At 44.5% G+C, this 20,130-nt stretch overlaps 1 protein-coding gene across 5 annotated transcripts in view; it reads right to left on the bottom strand.

The window, feature by feature from the left end:
* Positions 1-2,981: 2,981 nt before the first annotated feature.
* Positions 2,982-20,130, bottom strand: part of LOC147158909 (steroid hormone receptor ERR2-like) — a 98,520-nt gene continuing 81,371 nt past the window's right edge. For 2 of the 5 annotated variants that reach the window (XM_086060849.1, XM_086060848.1), the window contains one exon: positions 16,498-17,051. In XM_086060849.1, the coding sequence (XP_085916975.1) occupies positions 16,807-17,051 (245 nt within the window). In that variant the 3' untranslated portion in view covers positions 16,498-16,806. Of the gene's footprint in view, positions 3,050-13,297; positions 13,352-16,497; positions 17,052-17,168; positions 17,355-20,130 lie in introns of those variants that run through there. The other 3 variants (XM_086060852.1, XM_086060851.1, XM_086060850.1) reach the window with 3 other exon arrangements.

Genomic DNA, 20,130 nt, shown 5'->3' on the forward strand with positions numbered 1-20,130 from the left:
CGAACATAATTGCACTCACTGTAGTAGATGAGCTGACGATTTATTAATTCATGTGAAGTCACTAATCACGTTGGGCTCCTCATGTGGTCCTTGGTGACCCCTGCTCTGAAATGTCTGTCGGTGAATATGAGTGTTGGCGACCAGTCGTAGCGATGAACCGGATCTACCTCATACTTGCTCAGAAGACCTTCATTGATGTTGAAATACGAATTTAGCGATTTGTCATTCGACACCTTGCGGTTTGCCAAGAAAAATGACAGTCAAATGTTCCGTCTGTCAGTCACACCTTTATTGTTGTAAGCGTTGAGAGAGTTTTGTATTATATATATTTTTTTATTAATCAGCCGATTAATCGGTTAGCAGAATTGTACTAAAAAAAAGACACATCGGTCGGGCCACGCAAAATAACCAAAATAATACAGATGAACTGACAAAGTGAAAACAAAAGTAATTATATGCAAAACAATCATAATGAAAGAGGAATTTTTAATTATGATGCCTGTTGTGAAGGTTGGGCTGAGGATGAAGAGCGGAGGAGGTTGATGAGATATTGAGGGACGTATGGAAAACATTTCAAGTTGCTGTCAGAGGCTCGTACGTCGACTGTTTGACTTCTGCTTAAGTGCAAAGACCCCCCCAAGAAACGACTTCAGGACCCGCGGGAGAACATTTGGAGGTAAAAGAGGACCAAGCGACTTTAGCTCGCCCTTGAGGTCCGATACACAGCGGAGTCTTTTTTCTAACTTAAGATCACCAGTAAAATGTGTGTTCATTTTTTGAAAAAAGAAATCGTTAAAGCGGATTAATCAAGGCCGCCCTGTTTAATGTCCCCCCGTTAATTAGTTTGTCAGCAGTGTTTTAATATCGCCTAATGACTTCATATTTCACCGATGACATTAAAAAGGGGTGTTAAAAGACGGCCTATTCAACGACCGGGCTTTCTTTGGCTTAAGGCGACCTCGGTGAATAAGACAAGGTCACGGAGGCCCCCCCGGCCTTGAGGGAGCCATGATACATTATCGGCGGCCGCGGAGGAAATCCCATAGAGGAAGCTCGCCGCGCTGGGAAAAGCGCATGACGGGCACAATGTGATACACTTGAGCGATACGCCGCATGCGCTGATCATACAGGACAGAATATGCTGGAGCCAGCGTGCACGTGCCGGGAGGAACGCGTTTGCAAGATGCCACCAACATGAAAAGCACACGGTGGCGAGGAGATTGAAAAATCAACCGCCGGGGAAAAAGCAGTCAGAAGAAGAAATAAACCTGAAATCATGTGATAATGACTCGATATGCAGTGATTAATCGATAACTGCTCATTGGGCTGAAAATATTCATCCCAATTATTTTAGTAATGCATTGAAATCACAATTAGGGCGATCATTTATTTTTTGGTACAAAACAAGAAAATGTTTAAACGTAAAAAAATATTAAGAATTTTTTTTTTTTTGAAACACTATAATTATGTAAATTAAGTTATTTTAAAATATAAAAGGTGCAAATACATTTAAACAACTCAAAAACTGTTTATATTTTTTTCTTTTAACAATAATGCTGATTTTGTAATTGTGGAATGTAATAATTGAAATTGTAATTTCATTTCGATTAACTGCACAGCCCTAACAACTCAATTATCAAAATGGTTTATGCATATATATATAAAATATTCTCAATTTTCTCAAGTCCTCCAAAAAAGAGGATCGATTAGCCAATTAGTTTGTTTTGAACCAAAATAAAACAATTGCTTTCAACATTTTTCTCACATTTCAGACCAAACCAGTAATTTAACTCTAATAAAAAAAATTGTGAACTTGAAAAAAGGGATGGAAACATAAATGTTAAAAAATACAACTTGCTTTTCATAGTTGTACAGATAAAAAAACAAAAAAACAAATCATTTTCAGCCCTTCTGAATTATTATTATTTTTTTAGGATTTAGACCAAATCATCTTAAATTTGTTCAACCCTAAAATAAACTTTAAACAGGGCCGTAACTATTAGAACTCTTCACGTGCTGACCCCCCCTAATATTTTCCAAGGGATTGAAAGTGACCCCCCCTCCCCCCTCTCCCCGCAATGTCAATCAGCACTTTTAGGAAAGCTTTCCAAGCAAGAACAAAGAAATGAGAAATGGTAAAGCCTCGGCTCACGGTATTGAGGACGCTGCATTTTCTCTGTGATGAAAATCCAATGTTAAACAAAATGCTCAATGGAGGCTAATGGATCCCCAACACGTCCATGCGCGCCTTCCAAAATGCTTTGTTTGGCAAATCAATTTTCCCATAACCCGGTGAGGAGAAAAGTGATGCGGATTGATCGGCACCTACGCCCCCCCCTCCCCCCCCCCCCCCTCGTTCTCACTTGACTTTGGTTCCAGAATATTGTTTGATGGCTGGATAGATTCATTGCGATGACACTTTCAAGCCTCAACATCAGCGGGGCGTCCGCGCCAAAACGACCTCAATGGTCTGAGGTTGCGACGGACGCCGGCGGCCCCCCCCCCCACCCCCCCGTCAAAGCGCTGCCAAGTTAAAGACCCGAAACGGAATCATGCGGCTAAATCAAGACTTTGTTTGGAGCAGAGGTGATGGCGGCCTGATAAGATAGAGCGCATGAAAGAAAAGGGCATCGCCTCAAAGTGCTGCGTCAGCGTGTTCGCGCTCTTGCAAATACACAAATCACATGGCGGCAAAATGTCCCCTCCCCTCCCGCACCGACGTCCAACTTCCAACATCACTTCAAGCAGCAAACAAAATTGCAGGACGGTCGCAAGAGGTGCAAAATGCTTCTGATGCAAAGTTGTCTTGTTGAAAAAAAAAAAGATACCCGCAATGACGCCTTTTCAGCTCAGCCACCGACACACGACAAAACGATTGCATTTACTTTCGGTTTTTTTTCTTTTCTCGAGAGCTCAGTATTATTCATTCATTCAGCAGCCTTCGACAATCAACATCTCGTCATCGTCAGCCAGTTTGTGTTCTTTAATTCACCTGTTATAAATCCAAGACCCGTCCACCTTAGCCGGATACTTCAGAGTCCCGCCAAAACTGTGACGTTATCAGGAGACCAGAGGAAGGACCAAAGGAAGGAAAGATGAAACAAAAGTGAGATGCAACACCAACACAAAATATTTCATTTACTTTTCTATGTTTATCAACAGACTCGTCTTTGCCGTGGCTGCCAGTTTTCTGTGGAAGCGTCACACAAAAAGCCAAAGAAAAAGCAAAACACACTTGTGGAAGAAGCAGTTACAGTAATAGGTCGATTTGAGTTATTTTTGACTTTTTAATTTTAGTTAGTTTTCAATTATTATTTTTTTTAGTAGTTGCAGTTTAATCGAAAGTGCTTTATTGAAGTTTAGTTGATTCGTTTCAGTTTTTTAAATTTTATTTTGTGTTTCTTGTGTGCAAAACCCCCGACAAGTATTGTGTTGTACAATTCTATAAAAAATATTATTTTGAAATAGGGGTGTGAAAATGAGTGTGTTAATTTTAAGTTAATTTTAAGTTCCTTTAACGCCACCATTTTTTAAAATGCGCAATTTAATGCAATTGTTTAACATTTTCTCCACTTAACAAATTAACAAGAGTATGAATTTTTTTTATTTTTTCACAATGAATACCTTGAAAAGCACATTTTGCCACTTGCTGCTGTTGCTCAGGTAATCAACCAATCACGGCTTACCTGTTTCCTGAGCACACGTGATGTCATCATCAGTCGACGGCAAGTGGCAAAATGTATTTTTAAAGGTATTCATTGTTATTTGACATGAAAAATAATTAACTTATCACATTAAGTCTCGACCAAATATTGTCTGCTGAAAATGTCTAAATGAGTCGCGTATCCTTTCAAGACAAACGGCAGAATTGACTCCAACGCAACGCGACGCTGGCGAACGTCTCCCTATCACCTACCGGGCGTGCCCAGTCGCCTTTGAAAGTCTAATTGAATGAATTGGGGGTGGTGGTCCGATTGATTAATCCTCCTAATTTGTAAAAAATTAACATGCCGGTGACAATCGGATTAATGAAACGCGTTGGTTGTCTGCTAACGCCGAGAAACCAAAAGAGGAAGAAGAAGAATGCGCCGAACGGGCGCGCGTTGTGACGAAATCGGCAATCAAGATTTGCCTGCTAATTGAATGTCTGCTTTTATTAATGACAAGCTTTGTGTAAAAAAAAAAAAAAAAGAAAAAAAAAAGAAGAAGACCTTGAGCGCGGAGAGGAATATTAATTGATTAATCAAAGTGCTCCAAATGAAAGGAGGGAGCACCCGAGACGCAAAAGGTCTTCAATTTTATCCGGCCGCGTCTTTCGATAAAGCGCAGGCCGCATCGGCCACTTGAACCCGGTCAAGTCTTTGCAATGATAATAATAATAATAATAATAATAATAATAATATCCAGTTTCCCATCATTTGAGCCAAAAGGTTCACAGTTCTGCAAGAGGCCATCGAGTGACTGGACCACATCTGACCGCAACTCCAAATCCCGGGCTGACTCTGAAGGCATCGCTGGGCTAGAAAATCATCCCGCCGACGTATTGGCGGGCGTCGACGGGAGACGTGATCGAATGCAGCCGCACCAGTCGCGGAGGCCGTCGGTGGTCAAGAGATCCTCACGGGCGGGATCTATCGTCTCTATTTACACTCTTGAAACTGGCCTATTGATCCTGGCCGGGGGGGTCATGCAGGTTTTGCCATCAAGCAAATAACAATCAGGACAATAACAGCAGCGGGCGGTGGACGGCTTTCTTGTCATCGCCTTCTTGGTTGAACTAAAACACGAAATTTGGGGGTTAAGGCCAACATCAGCGATGTCTGATGTTCACTTCCTGGTTGGTGTCCCACAGAGGTGGCAAATCCAGGTCCAGAAAGTAAAAACCCTGCCACAGTTTGGCTTTAGCCCAAAGTGCTAGCTAGCTAGCTAGCTCCCGAGCAGGTAACCGAGCACACGGGGAGCTAGCTAGGGAGCTCGCTAGCTAGCACCTTGGGCTAAAACCAAACGGTGGCAGGGTTTTTACTTTCTGGACCTGGACTTGCAACCTCTGGTGTCCTAATATTTGTGTCTGATGCTACGATATCTTGCATCTTTTAACGACTAAAAATACGGAAAATCCGCTTAAAGCTTCATGTGACTGGAATAGAATCCGTCGGATTTGAACGTGCTGCAACAACGAGGCACTCTAAAGCAGCCACAGTAGTGCAAAGACCCTGTCCACATGCTGGCTGTCACATTTGGCTCTCCGCTCTGCTCTTCCACTTTCTCTCCGTGATGTGCATGCACTTATGGCATACAATGAGGCGCTCTAAAACAGTCATGTCAGCTCGATGCCCCTGTCCACACACTGGTTTTGTCAGGTCAAACTTTTTTTTTTCTTTCACGCTCTTCTAATTTCTTTCTGCACACACTCATGGCATACAATGAGGCGCTCTAAAACAGTCATGTCAGCTCAAATGCCCCTGTCCACACACTGGTTTTGTCAGGTCAAACTTTTTTTTTTCTTTCATGCTCTTCTGATTTCTTTCTGCACACACTCATGGCATACAACGAGGCACTCCAAAGCAGCCACGTGACCGTGAGGCCCTGGTCGGTCCACATGCTGGCTTTCAAGTTGATCTTTTTAATAATAAATAACCCCCCCGCCCGCCCTCCTTGCTATTCTGTGTTTCTCGCCGTGACACGCGAACAGTCACAGCAGACAACGAGGCGTTCTGAAACGGCCACGCCAGAAAAGAAAGGTGCCTAGAAAAGTGTGGCTAAAAAGCCGAAATGGTTAAAAAAAACATTCCAAAATCTCTGCAATCCAGCGCTTGCCAGTTCTTCCACATTTTCAAACCTGCCTGATGCGTTTAGAAGCGCATCTGAATTCACGTTGCAGGCCGTTTGAAATCCACGCTCTGACGTGTTTCGCAGCCGCTGAAGGTCTCTGAAACGGCACAACGGTGCCACGACCTCCCTCAACTTTCAGCTCTCGTCTTTGAGTCGCTTTCCAAACTTGAAAAAGTGCAGCGTCCCTCAAGAGCTCAGCGCCCCCAAGCCCCCCCCCCCTCGGAAGACAAAGCGAATCCTCTCGGATGTGAACCGCCGTCGTTGCCTTAATTGTTTTCTTTTCCGCGTATTTAATAAAAGGCCGGCAAAAGCTCTTTGGCTTGTTGCGGTTTAATTGCGCTCAGTTCCGCTAATTAGCTGCTGTTAATGTGTTTGCAACTCATTAACTCTTCAGGCGGCGACTCCGCTCCTAATTGGATACAAGATTGGAGGTCACATTTGTTGCTTTCTTCCCTGACGACGACTCCTTTTTTTGCAACTTTCGCGGCTTGCTCTTTAAGACCGCGCGCTTCCGCGGCTTTAATAAGGATCAGAGCGAAGCTCCCAAATGTCACGCGCTGCGGTGTCGTCGCTCACTCAGGGGGGAGGAGTTGACGTTTTTTGAACGTTTGTACGAATGCAAGCTGCAACATTTGTGTGCATTTTCGGGGTTGTCAGAAGACGCGCGCAGGATTAATTGGAGGATTAATTGGGCAACACAACGGGAAAAAAAAGAAGCTGTGACCCGGTGGCCGGTGGAAAAACTACACTTATTTACAATAAGAGTTTACAAACGTAGCGAATGTTGGTTTTTCATCAAGGTTCGTTAAAGCTTGCAAACATTTGCAGACGTTCGCCACACAATTTGCAAACAGTTCTAATGGTCGCAAACGGGTTTTGTTACAAAGACATTTTGAAGATGTTGAAAATTGGTGGCAAGACATTTTTCATCATGCTCATAATTCTTGGTGGAAACAAAAACAGTTTGAGACCACCAAAAGTCAACTAAATTTGAGCACGCTGAAAATTTGCGTCAATAAATGTTGAAAATGTTGAAAATTTGCAGCAAGAAATTTTGAACATATTGAAAATTTGCGGCAACATTTTTTCATCATGCTCAAAATTTGTGGCAAAATTTCTTGGTGGAAACAAAAACAGTTTGAGACCACCAAAAGTCAACAAAATTTGAGCACGCTGAAAATTTGCGTCAATAAATGTTGAAAATTTGCTAAGTTTTGAACATCTTTAAAATTTGTGCCAATAAATTTTGAAGATGTTTAAAATTTGCAGCAAGAAATTTTGAACATATTGAAAATTTGCGGCAACATTTTTTCATCATGCTCAAAATTTGTGGAAAAATTTCTTGGTGGAAACAAAAACTGTTTGAGAACATCAAAAGTCAACTCAATTTGAGCACGCTGAAAATTTGAGCCAAGAAATGTTGAAAATGTTGAAAATTTGCAGCAAGAAATTCTGACCTTGTGTGAAATTTGTGCTAAGAAATTTTGAACATGATGAAAATTTATTGGTATGAACACGTTCCTAATTTCCTCGCTATAAAATTATTTGCGACCAATAAAACAGCGTGGGAACGTCTGATGAACGCCTCTGCAACTGTTTGCAACCTTTAACAAACCCTGACAAAAACAAAACAAAAAAAACATCTGCTCCGTACATAAAACACTCGCAAGCCAAAGTGAGCTCGCACCTTTCATAAAAAAAAACGATGCCGATACGATGACGGCTTAAGCGTCTTATTCAAGTGAACGTTATCGAGAGTTATTGTACGGAAATATGTACGGCACACGCAAGGCTTCCCACCCCCAGCCCCCCCCCCCCCCCACTCTCGTTGGTTCCCACACCCACACATGCCCCCAATTACCCCGCGAGCTCCACATGCGCAACATCATTAATAAGAGGCGCTAACAATGCTGGCCAGCGAGCGCCATTGGCCGCGAGTGAGCTTTGACTAATTACAGTCATTGCATCGGAGTCATGCTCATTAAATATGAAAATGGCGTCTACGCCAAAACGAATGGCTCGCCGTGATCCCGCTTGCATGGGGCAGGCGGCAAATAATAATGAGGGCGGCGTTTCTCGTGGTGCGATTAAAGGCGCGGCACCTTCCCGCACGTGCGCGCGTGCGTGCGTTTGTTTGTTATCACTCGCCGGCTGACCTGCTCGCGCCCGTGAAACGTGGGAATGCATCAAATTGCCTTCCTTCCTGCGGCCATTTAACATTTTTCAATGAGGGGGGGGGGGGGGGTTTAACGAGGTCCGCAACATTTACACAAATACAAACACTTAACCTCAGAACTGCAACGGCACAAGACTCTCGATATCCGTAGTCATACCATCAATACTGTTTCCTAATTATAATGAGAGATCATTAACATGATCAGTGAATCACATCATTGCTAATTAGAACAAATAACTACAGCTTGACTGATAATGGATTTTTTTTGATCCTGATGCTAATTCCAATATTTGACAGAATAAAATCCCAATAATCGGACGATTATAAAAAACAAAAAAAATAAAAAATAAAGTAACGTCTTTTTAATTCTTACATCAATAAAGATATGATGGACAGACAGAACACTTGACTTTGTCCTTCAGTATTTGTTTAACTTTACAACAGAGGAAAATCAGCAAAAATTGACAAATTTCTTCCATATTTTGGGGGGCGGTTTGAACTTCAGATGCACACAAATAAAAATCTGCCTTTTTTTTTCTTCCTGATTTTTAACCATTTTAAATGAGCTCATTAAATTGGTCAGGCTTTTAAAAAGTGATACTTGACTCATTGAGCCATTTTCAGCAGTGAAAAAAATAATATTTTGTCCAGAATTAATTTGATGATTACATTCATTATTTTAATGTACAATTAATACCCTAAAAAACAAAATTTTCTTCTTGCTGTCGACTGAAGATGAAGCACACCCGTTTTAAGGGTTTGGTCATTAAAATGAGACATGATTGGTCGTTCCCTACTTCCTCAGCACAGGTGATGTCATCAAATATTTTTTAAAGGTATTAATTGTACATGAAAAATAATGAAGTTACTACATTAATTATAGACAAAATGTGAACGTTTTACTGCTGAAAATGACTCAAGAGTAAAAAGTATCCCTTGAATGACACCATTTTGAAAGATTACTTGAAGACTTATTTCAGAAGAATGGATCAAACTGGTAACCAGAGGTTGCAAATCCAGCTCCAGAAATTAAAAACCCTGCCACAGCCTGATGCTAGCTAGCTAGCTCCCTAGCAGGTAAACGAGCACCATGGGAGCTAGCTAGCTAGCGAGCTAGCTCCCTAGCAGGTAAACGAGCACCATGGGAGCTAGCTTGCTAGCTAGCTAGCTCCCTAGCAGGTAAACGAGCACCATGGGAGCTAGCTAGCTAGCGAGCTAGCTCCCTAGCAGGTAAACGAGCACCATGGGAGCTAGCTCGCTAGCTAGCTAGCTCCCTAGCAGGTAAACGAGCACCATGGGAGCTAGCTCGCTAGCTAGCTATCTATCTAACTGTGGCAGGGTGTTTACTTTCTGGACCTGGGTTTGCCACCTCTGCTGGTAGCCCTTTGCATTAATCCGTTCCTAAGAAGCAGCCCTTCGCTTGCAAAAGGTCAGCGACCCCTGCTTTATGATGACAGTAAGACCCACGCAAAATCCACATCGGCCCGCCTTTAGCGTTTCACATTTTGTATGTCCTTTGTCATGTAATTGCTGAACTGCGAACGTGCACACGCTACTAAAATCCAAATGCAGGATTCGTGTCGTCACTTCTGGCTTCTCAAAGATTAAAAACGCTGACTTTTGCTCGCTTCCTCCGCTTGTTCCATATTTTCGGAGTCTCGCCGGCTGCCTCAACGCCGCCAAATATTGGTTGTTCCCGTGGTCTCCTGTGGTTTATGCAGCTGTCGGGACTCCCGAGCCAAGATGAGACGAGCCTTATCCCAGAGGACCCGAGCCCCCCCCCGTCCTCCACTGCTAAGAAACCCCCCCACCCCTCCCCATTTGCAAAATTCGGCGCGGCGGCGGCAAAACGGTGTCACGCTCTTGTTTTGCCTGATTTTCCCTCTTAAGTGAGACGCGCATAAGTGAGGAGAAGAAGCGGGTAAACAACAACCCACCGCGTGGCGGTCAAATGCTAATGAAGGCTGCGTTTATTATGTCTGGCTCCGAGGAACTAAATCGGGCGGACAGACATAATAAATCAGCCTGATAAATCATAAACGCACAACACAAGACTTCAATCGGCTCCCCGAGAGGAATTCGCGCGTGCTTTTATTCAATTTGCCCTCTTGAGCTCCAAAACGAAGGAGCGTCGTCACTTCATGCTGCGCGAGGCCCGGACGTGGTCACGCGATGCGGCGAGGAGGCTCGCATGCTGTCGGCGCGAGCCTCTGCAAAACCTTCAGCTGTCCTCGAAAAGCGACGAGGAAAGCCAGAAGCAGCTCACGAGGCGTTGGATGACAAACGATCGCAGGTATCGGACGCCGACGAGTGCGGAAAATACGGTAAATACTCGGCGCGGTGGGTGGCCGGTTAGCACGTCCGCCTCCCAGTGCAAAGGACGCGAGATCGAGTCCGGGCTTCGGCCGTCCTGGGTGGAGTTTGCATGTTCTCCCCGTGCCTGCGTGGGTTTTTTTTCCGGGTTCTCCGGTTTCCTCCCACATTCCAAAGACATGCACAGCAGTTTAATTGAACACTCTAAATTGTCCCTCGGCGTGCTTGTGAGTGTGACCAAAGACTGCTGGCATCGGCTCCAGCATCCCCCGCAACCCTTGTGAGGAATAAGCGGTTAAGAAAATGGATGGATGAATATATAAATACTCACTATTCTTTTGATTTTGGCAATGGTTTTTAGATGAATTTCCAGATTGAATAATAGGGGCCCCAAGATTGACCCATGGGGAACGCCACAGAGTCACAGTCTGAGGAGTTTTCGTGGCATTGGAGGCAAAACGTGGACCCGATTGCAGGAAGTTAAATCAACAAAGTCATAAAACTAAATCACAAGAATCAAAGTAACAAACAAACAAAGAGAACGGAGGCCGTGTACTTGCTACTTTGTTGGTCGCCATTCCTTCGTTTCCTGCACACTCTATGTGCCGCCACTCACTCTTCGGCCGCGTAACTCGGGACCACGCTAAGGAAATAAAAAGAGAGGGCTTTGGCAGAGTGTGCTTCAGAGCGGTAGGAGATTGTAACTGTGCACATCTCTGTCCGTTCTCCTCGCGAGCAAAAAATAATCCAAGTCTCTTGCCTTCCTTCCTTGTCTGGATATTAAATGTTCCCAGGTTGACTGAACCCGACACTTCCCGCTTTTCCCACCAGGCCTGTCCATCACACATCCTAGGAAAGGGCACCCTTACCTGCCCTTGAGCCTCATAGGAGCGGGAAAAAAAAAAGAAGTGGATTCAGCATGTATGTAGCGCGGCTGCGAAAGCCATAAATCATGCGCTCCTTCAATTTTCCACTGGAGGCATATTGATGGTCCGCTATCTCCGCCGCTCACGTCCAGCTGCTCGCATCGTCCGTGACGACGCCACCCCGCGTGAGCGTGACTGACACTTTTCAAGCGATTCTCAGAGGACGGGCCCGCTGAATAATGTCCGCCGGAGACAAAAATTGGGAGCAGAAGCGCGCGACAGCCGGGCTGAACTTGTCGTGCGATCATAGATTTTTCTTTTTTTGCCGGAAGGTGGCAGATGGCGGGTCAATGCGCAGACGACTAAAACTTGGTTCACCTTCCATTGGCATCGCACACAAAACGTTTTGGGACCCTGCGGACTTGTGTTGGTGTTCTTCAAGGCGGGTTTTGCGGCGAGTCGTCACATTTCCCTTCGTGCTCGCCCCACACACAATTACAAAATGACGGAAATTCTTTGCAGGTGTCTCAAGTATAAAAGAACCTGGTACTGATTTTGGACAAGGCAGCGTTGAATCAGGACATAAACGGCGAGAAATTTTAGTATCGCTAAAGGAACGTATCCTTGCGAACTGGCAAAATCGAAAGAACCCTAACTGGTTTCAGACCAAAATGGCAGACACCCCGTGTATTTTTAGGCACGGCACGTTGAGACTTTTTTTGTTCGTCTACTCATGATAGACGCTCATACCAAATTTCACAAAAGTGAAATTGCTTCAGAGGGCTGGATGTTCAAAACAAGGACAAGTTTGCATTTTTTGTGGGTCTGCTTAAGATCGACTTGTCTACCAAATTTTTCAATCTATCGAGTATTATATATGCTTTGAAATTCGGTTTATTAAAGGATCCCCTAGAAATGACCTAAAATGGCCGACTTCCTGAGTCATTCCCGGCACGACTTCTTGAAACTTTTTTTTGTGGGTCTCCTCAAGATCGACGAGCCTACCAAATTCCATGTTCCCAATGGAAAGTGGCTTCGGGGGCAGAATTTTGAAATCAGCCGAGTCTCCTTATCCTGTTACGATCGACATGCACGCCCAATTTTGTGTTAATCGGTGAACATGATATTAGGAGCTAATTCAAAAAAAAAAAACTTTCCAATTGATACATTTTCGGGATGATAAGTGAAAAACAAAGTAATTTATTTTCAGGCATCTGATAAAAAGATGCTTCAGCTCCATGTTTGATTTTGTTTTGGGGGCGATGGGCATGCCGCGTGGTAGCCTGATTAAACACACAGCCTCGAACCCCCCCCCCCCCCCCCGTCCCCAATATTGGCTCAAGTTGAAAGGCGGGTAAATGAAATGACTTCCACAGGATTGCACCACAAAAGACGCGCGTGTGTGTCAAATCCGCATTCAGCCGGCGACAAGGTCAAGCGGGACGGCCGGCGAGACGGCCAACCGGCTGGCGGTCTGGACTGCTGGATGCCGTTACACCCCAAAGGCACTGGCTGGCTGGCGAACACACACACACCCCCCCCCCCCCCACACACACACGGATGGATGCGTGCAATTGTTGTTGTGGTAAAATAGGTTTACAATCTCCTTAAAAAGTGTTTGTTTTATGCATTTTAAATCATTTATAATATGTGGAAGAGGTACGTTAAGGCGTAAACTTTTGAAACATTTTAAATTGGGAGAGATTTTGTTGCTATTTTGGATGTCTTGGCACAACGGCAATATTATATGGAGAATGTATTTATTTCTTAAAATGTCGTAGTTAAAAACTGAATAAAATGAAATTAAAAATTGCATTACTAAGTCGACGGTAGTTTATGAAACTCTTCTTCGGCTGTGTCTGCATGGCTATTATACTGCCCCCGGTGGCCAAGGTAATAAGTGTAGTACTACAGAGGGATATTTTCCATATTAAAAAAATTACAAAAACATTGTATTTTTATTATTGCGTATTTCATCTCACTGATGGCAACAGAAAGAGGAATTGATCTTTTCAACTTAATTAATATCACAATGGCTACCTTAATAGTGCTTGAGAGTGAAACGCGCACACCTTGCAGGCTCCCTTCCACCGAGGAGGTTCCTCCATGTTTTATGCAAATCAGCAACCGGAAGAGAAGGCCGCAAACGAGACAGCTTTTTCCCCTGCGAGGAAACGTACGACTCAGTTCATGTACTTTTTTTTTTTTTTTTTTTTAATACAGCAGCCCCCGTCATGTGACTTTATTTCTGTGCCAGCCATTCCCAGGGGGACCCGCGTGGCCCCCTTCCAACGCACCCCCCCCCCTCCCTATCCCCCCCATCTCGCCACCCTCCTCCCACCTTGTGTCATTTTCAACAAATATCAACGGAGGTACGGGAACATTGTAAAAGCAGAAAACGTTAACACTACTTTGCACCCAAGCGGGCAGCACGGTGTCCTAGTGGTGAGCACATCTGCCTCACAGTTAAGGAGTTTGGGAGATCAAATCCCAAATCGCTTCCTTGCATGGGTAACGGAATGGATGTCGCGTTCCAATTCGGGTTCATCAGAGACTCAAAAATGAGAAAGGTTGATGTGCCCTGTGATTGGCTGGCGACCAGTTCAGGGTGGACACGCCCCCTCTCACCCCAAAAGTCAGCGAGTACATAACGATGACAAGGGAAATGTCAATTCTCTTCTGTCATTGTCTTTTCCGCACCCGTGTGGGCAAGAAATTTCATTCCGCTAATAAACAAGGTAAAGCGACCCCTCGTGTCAGATTACACGTTCCCGGCCCACGTAAGCCAATAAAAAAAAAGCGCTCTTAAAAAATAAATAAATAAAAGGAAAGCTTCTTTATCTTCGCCATCCAATTAATTCTAATTGTCGCCGGTGCTGGAATCCTCAATAGCAATGGAGCAATTCAAGGCGGCTCGGGCTCCACCCCGGGGACGGCGGGGAGGACGTTTTTATTTGGGTTGGCGGGGCAAAGGCCTTTTTGTCGGAACCTCAGCAAAGGCAATTTCACAGATGTTTCTAAAAGTCTTGTAAGCGAGCGATCAAGCGGGGTCACGTGAGGTCGCCTCTCGTGCGCTCGCCAACATGGACGATATGGCGACACTCGGAAAACGCTTTGTTGCTTCAAAACCAAAATGGCAGACTTCCTGTGTCTTTTCCAGCATGACCTCTTGACCTCTTTTTGTGGGTCGACTCATGATAGACATGCCTACCAAATTTTGTCTTCCTGCCGTTTTTGGGGGCTGGATTTTCAAAACGAGGACTACTTTGTCTTTCATGGTCCTGACAGCCAACACAAATCTCAACATTCCGGCTTTAAAAACCAAAATGGCCTCCCGTGTCTTTTTCAGCCTGGCTTAGTGAGGCTTTTTTTTTGTGGGTCTACTCACGATTAACCTGCCCACCAAATGTTGCGTTCCGAAGAGAAATTGGCTTCAGGGGCTGGATTTTCAAAACAAGTTTGTTTTTCAAGGATCTTGTAAAATGGCCAACATAATGGCTTGGAGATTTTTTGTTTTCGTGGGTTTAATCATAATAAACATGCCTACCAAATTTCAGGTTTTGGGGGCTGAATTTTAGAATCTGTTAAATTTACTGCAATCACTTTAAATATAGTTGGTTTATTTTGAAAGTACTCTGGAAAGTGCCCTTTTGGCCAAAATAATAATAATAAAAAAACGGACAAATCAATGGCCAAAGCTGAAGAGGAAGTTGGCCATCTTGGACCGAGGCAGCCATTTTGTGCGCGACGCTAATGAATGGTTTCCAGTCCATCTGCAAAAAGCAAGTCTGGAATGCAGCAAGCCAGGAAGACAAACGTGATCTGACATCATAACACTAGAAGCGTGTTTATTGCAGAGCGAGCAGGTCACATTAACAGGGTGTCAGTAGTTTGGATAGAAAAAAGGAAAAAATGATTGTGAGGCTACATTTGAACCCCCAAGAATCTCGTTTGGGTGGCTTGCGGGCCGAGGGTCTCACATTAAACATTATTGCACATTTACGACCCCCCCCCCCCCCCCCCACCACGAGCCACCGGCAGGTCAATTGGAAAACTTTGTGACACACGCTGCATCACGCCACCATTTGGGCTTCTTTTTTTTTTCCAACCTTATGCCAAAATTGACGGAATTATTTCCCCCCCCACAAAATTCTACACACAAAACCCCACACGGACATTTTCTTTTCTAATTTATTAAACTAAGACAATTACACTCACTCACTCAAACTCGCACTCTTTTGTTGTACAGTGAAGTTTGTGCCATTAGGAACATACAACACACTTTTTTTTTTAAATAATATGTCTGGTCCTGCGACTTATACTCGGGTGCGATTTGTGAATATTAAAATTAGATCTCGGACTGGCAGCCAAAATCTCGCACTCCCTAACCGTGTTGACTTTCTTTTGGCGCATCACTAACAGTGGCCAGAAGGTGGTGGTAATGCAACAAAAGCACCCGCCAACCGCCAAAAACAAGAAGAAGAAATGGAAAATGAAAATGTATGGAAATGATCTTTTTTTGGCTTTATATTTTGTCGATTAGACATTATATGAAGGAAAAAACAACGATGACTATTTCTGCTTGTCTTGAGTATAACATATTTGTAAAATTGTATTTGAAATGTATTTTTAGTTATCCCACTAGCGTTTTTGTTTAACGCTAATGTGTTGAAAGGTACAAGTTCGATGTACCTGGTGTTTGATTGTGAATTAAGGTTATTAATTATTGATTGTTAAATCAGTAATAATAATAAAAAAAATAAAATAAATGGAAAATGAAGAAGACAGTGAAGAAGAAATAGAAGAAGTAGGAGTTTATGCATTACCACCAGTGGCCACATGGCGATGCACCAAAAGCATTTGTCAACCGCCAAATAAAAGCAGAAGAAGATAAGTAACCATGGCAACAAATGTGTGACTTGTAATATATTTTATACATATGTACTTAAGTACATTTACATGACTTTTTTTTATTAATTTTTTTAAGTATCGTCAGTATACTTCCAATGTCCATATGGGGTGGCGTGCGTAGAATTTGAAAATGTGGAAAATGTACATTTTGGAATAAGGCTAAAAAAGTGAATCGCTGTGAATGCTTTCCGGATCAATCCGTCCCCCCACCTCAGAGCACCGCCGCGGTGCAATTCCCACAAGATAAGTATTATTATACAGTACAGCATGTCAACTATTGCTGAGAGTAGAAAATAGAAAAGCAAAGAAATGATAGTAAAAGTAGCTACGGAGTTTGTATAGGATATTTTGAATTGACATTTGTGAGCGTGTGTGTGTGTGTGTGTGGGGGGGGGGGGGGGGGGGGGGTTATATCTGAAAATCCACAGAAGCGTCCGATGATACTTTAAACGGCAGCGGGCTTGTGGTTATAACAAAACCTCACTTGCGTCATTTCTGTACATTTTATGTACATACCATAATAATAATAATAATAATAATAATAATAATAATAATCCCGCGTCACGTTGACTTTTCAAGCGTCTTCTTGTTGGCACAATATATCCGGACCGATTCACAACGCACTGTCCCCTCGCCTGTGAGCGGCCGGGCGCAGCTGTCCGTCAAAGGCCTCGGCCCCGCCCCCCCGCCCCCGCCCCCGCCCGCTTGTCAAGCCTTGGCCTCCAGCATCTCCAGGAAGAGTTTGTGCATGGGCACCTTGCCCTCCATCTTGATGCCGTAGAAGTGCTGCACGGCCTTGGTGGCCGTCTGCCGCAGGAGGGGCAGCGTCATCAGCAGCTTGCCCGCCCGCCGCGGGTCCTCCGGGCGCTGGCAGGCCTCAAAGTCCTGCAGGGCCTCGTGGAGGGAATCCTGCAGCCTCTGCACGGCCTCGATGTTCTCTATGTGCATGGAGTCTGGGGGGGAGGGGTGTGTGGGGGGGGGGCACGTGGTAGGAGGGCGGATGGCGGGAAGGTGGATGATGGGGGGGGGGGGGGGTGGCAGAGGGACACGGGGTTGACACATCCCAAGTTACACACTACGAGCGGAAGAGGTTTAGCATGTAGCTAAACATTTCATGCTACGCTAGCGGGCTACGTGCGCTGTACGCCTTTGCAAAGATTTGTATCCGCTTGGACTTGTTAGCGGCGAACGAGGCGTCTTATATAAATGCCGCCTGCACGTGGACGGGTTGGTCCCGGGGGGGACGGCGAGCAGCACTGCGGGGCAGCAGAAAGAAAGAAAGAAAAAAGATTCATTTCCATCGCTAATATGGACCACATCCAGTCCCGAGTGTTTGATAATGAATTCAGCAGCATTGTTAGGCTTTGCTTCAGCTGAGTGATGGCCTCCATTTCCTTGGGGGAGACCGGTTGGCCCCCTTACGTGCCGCTAGAAGAAAACCAGTCATGGTAGAAGAATTTCCATTTCTTGTGTGCAGGTTTTGATACGATTTATAGCGGTTATTCTCTTTTTTTTTTTTTTTTTTTACAAAGGAAATGTTCCCTTAGTTACACTTTAGAATTTTTTGTTGTGTTTGCTAAAAAAGGTTTTTTTCTCTCTCAATGTAGTGCTCCGCTCCGCCGCTTTCAGAATGGGTTGGAATGGCGTTGCTAGAATGGTTAACAGATGCTAAAGTCAACCGCGGAATCAAATACTTGATTTGGTTAAAATGGCAGAAAAACAGCAAATGAGGCAGGAAACAAGGCAAGAAAAAGAAGGAAGGTACGAGGCTAATTACGTCCCAAACTGACTGATGAAGTCTCTTTTACCAGTCGCGCCTTCTCTTCTGTGTAAATTGCGTTTCTATCTTGGGAAATTAACTGGGCTATGTGGACCGCACATGTGTCGCCGCGCTCTTCGGCGGAACCTTCATGCTAATACTCATCTGATCCCGCTTTGCCGGCGTGTGCGTGCGTGCGTGCGTGCGTGCGCGCGCGTCCACCGGAAGGTTAGGGGCGGAATGCAAAGCTAACTTTGAAGAAACAATTTCCGAGTAATCCGTCAGCGGCCTGCCGTCCATTCCGTCGATACAGCGCTAATTACAAAATCAATGGCTGTGAATTTCCACAGCTGTCGCGCGCGCGCACACACAAAAGGGGACCCCCCCCCCCCCCCCCCCCGCAAACACCCACCCGAAAGCTCCGGAGCTTACGGCGGCCGCGTTCAAACGAGCCGCCGCTGCCCCTTGGAGCCTCGCTCCTGAACTCTGGCTTCCTCTCTCACGCGTCTCCCGTTCCCATGCGCCATAACAAATAGGAACGGGTCAAATGCTAACCGTTGCTATGCTAACACATGGAACGATATCAAGTTCCCGGGGAAACTAAAAGTGCTGAGGGAGATCGCTAAGGGTTGTAGTCGTCATCGGTGCTTTTCCAAACATGCTAACAGTTGCTGGGCTAACACATAGCAACATAGCAGAGTAGTAAGGGTGTCATGTCCGACCAAAAAGGGTCTTAAATCTCACACTGCAGTCACGGACTATTTCTTCAATGAGAGGCTCAACATATGCTAACATGCTAATAGTGACCAAAATGACCATCCATTCATCCATTTAGCCCAGCTATTGTAGCTATCTAGCTAGCTAGCCTAGCTATTGTAGCTATTTAGCTAGCCAGCTACTCCATCTATCAATCTATCTTACATAAGACAGCATCCAGGCATAGAAAGCGCAAAAGAATTATGATTTGACATCGTGCCTTGCCTTAAATGGCAGGAAATGATAATTGATAAGATGTTAACATGCCAACAGTTGCGATATTAACATCCAGGTAGAGAAAGTGCCAAGACAAATGGATTACGATTCTATATCTTCTATAGCCTGTTAATTTGTCCACTTAATAATAATTTGTAATTTTATAGTAAGTAATTCATAAAGTTATTTGAAGTAAAAAAAAAGAAAAAAAATGAAACATTGAGTTATATTTGTGTTGAGGTCATTTTCTGCCACAGGGTGGCATTAGTGTTTCATGTTGGACGTTGGTGACAGGAACAGTATGTTTTTCTTTTCAAGTTCAGAACAATTGCTGTTTGGAACATGAAGTGGACTCCAGGCCATCTTGGTCTCTCTAAATTGCAAATAGTCACCAGTCCTCTCAAATATAGATTCTTTGAAATCACATTTATTATTGCTAAATTGTGACTCCTTCAGTGAGAAAAAAAAAGAAACTATGAGTTGACTTCCTGAGCGACCGCCGGCGCTTTATCTTATGCCGCGAGTTCAAAAAAAAAAAAAAAAGAGAAAAGTCCAAAAATGCGAACATGCTAACAGATGCTACGCTAACATGTATCAAGATAGCAACCCGATTCGAAAAAAAAGGGCTGAGGCCGATTGTCATCGCCGGCAGTAAAAAGCGGCGTGCTCAGCAGTTTTTTGTGTTTGTCAGTCAGGCGAGAGAAAAGACCGCCGCGGCGTCACAATCGATTGGTCGATACGAGCGGCGGCGGCGTCTCGCCATTCCGCTCCACTTAACGCATTTTATTGACAGCCCCTGTTTTCCTAATGAAATGCTAAATATGTCGGGGCTGGCCTGCGACGGCTCCTGTGACGGCGACGGAGGGCAAGACACACACTCACGCACACACACACACGGACAGCGGACGTTAAATTAAAACGAGCCCCCCCCCCCCCTTCCTGTCGACCTTTTTGTCCCGTCTTATCTCGCCACCCTTCAGCGTGGCGACGCGAGAGACAATTTGAGGTTTGTGTTTCTTTCTTTGCTTTAACCGGACGCCAACTTGCTTTCGATTTGAAGGAAGATTGCGAACGTCCGGCATGAGAAAGTTCATTGGAGGCACAAGACGACACTTTGTATAAATGTTTTTGTTTACATTCAATATTGACACGACGATTCCATTTTGCAGGGGTACCTAATGAAATGGGCTTCATGGAACCCCAAACGATGAACTGCTGTGGACGGTCATGACCGACGCACGCATTCATCAAGTATGTTTTTACCCGTCGTCTGTGAAAAGGAAGCTTTTTTTGTACAGTTG

This window comes from Leptonotus elevatus, chromosome 18 (genome assembly GCF_054856555.1).
Source record: "Leptonotus elevatus isolate MCC_2025b chromosome 18, RoL_Lele_1.0, whole genome shotgun sequence".
Lineage (NCBI taxonomy): Eukaryota > Metazoa > Chordata > Actinopteri > Syngnathiformes > Syngnathidae > Leptonotus > Leptonotus elevatus.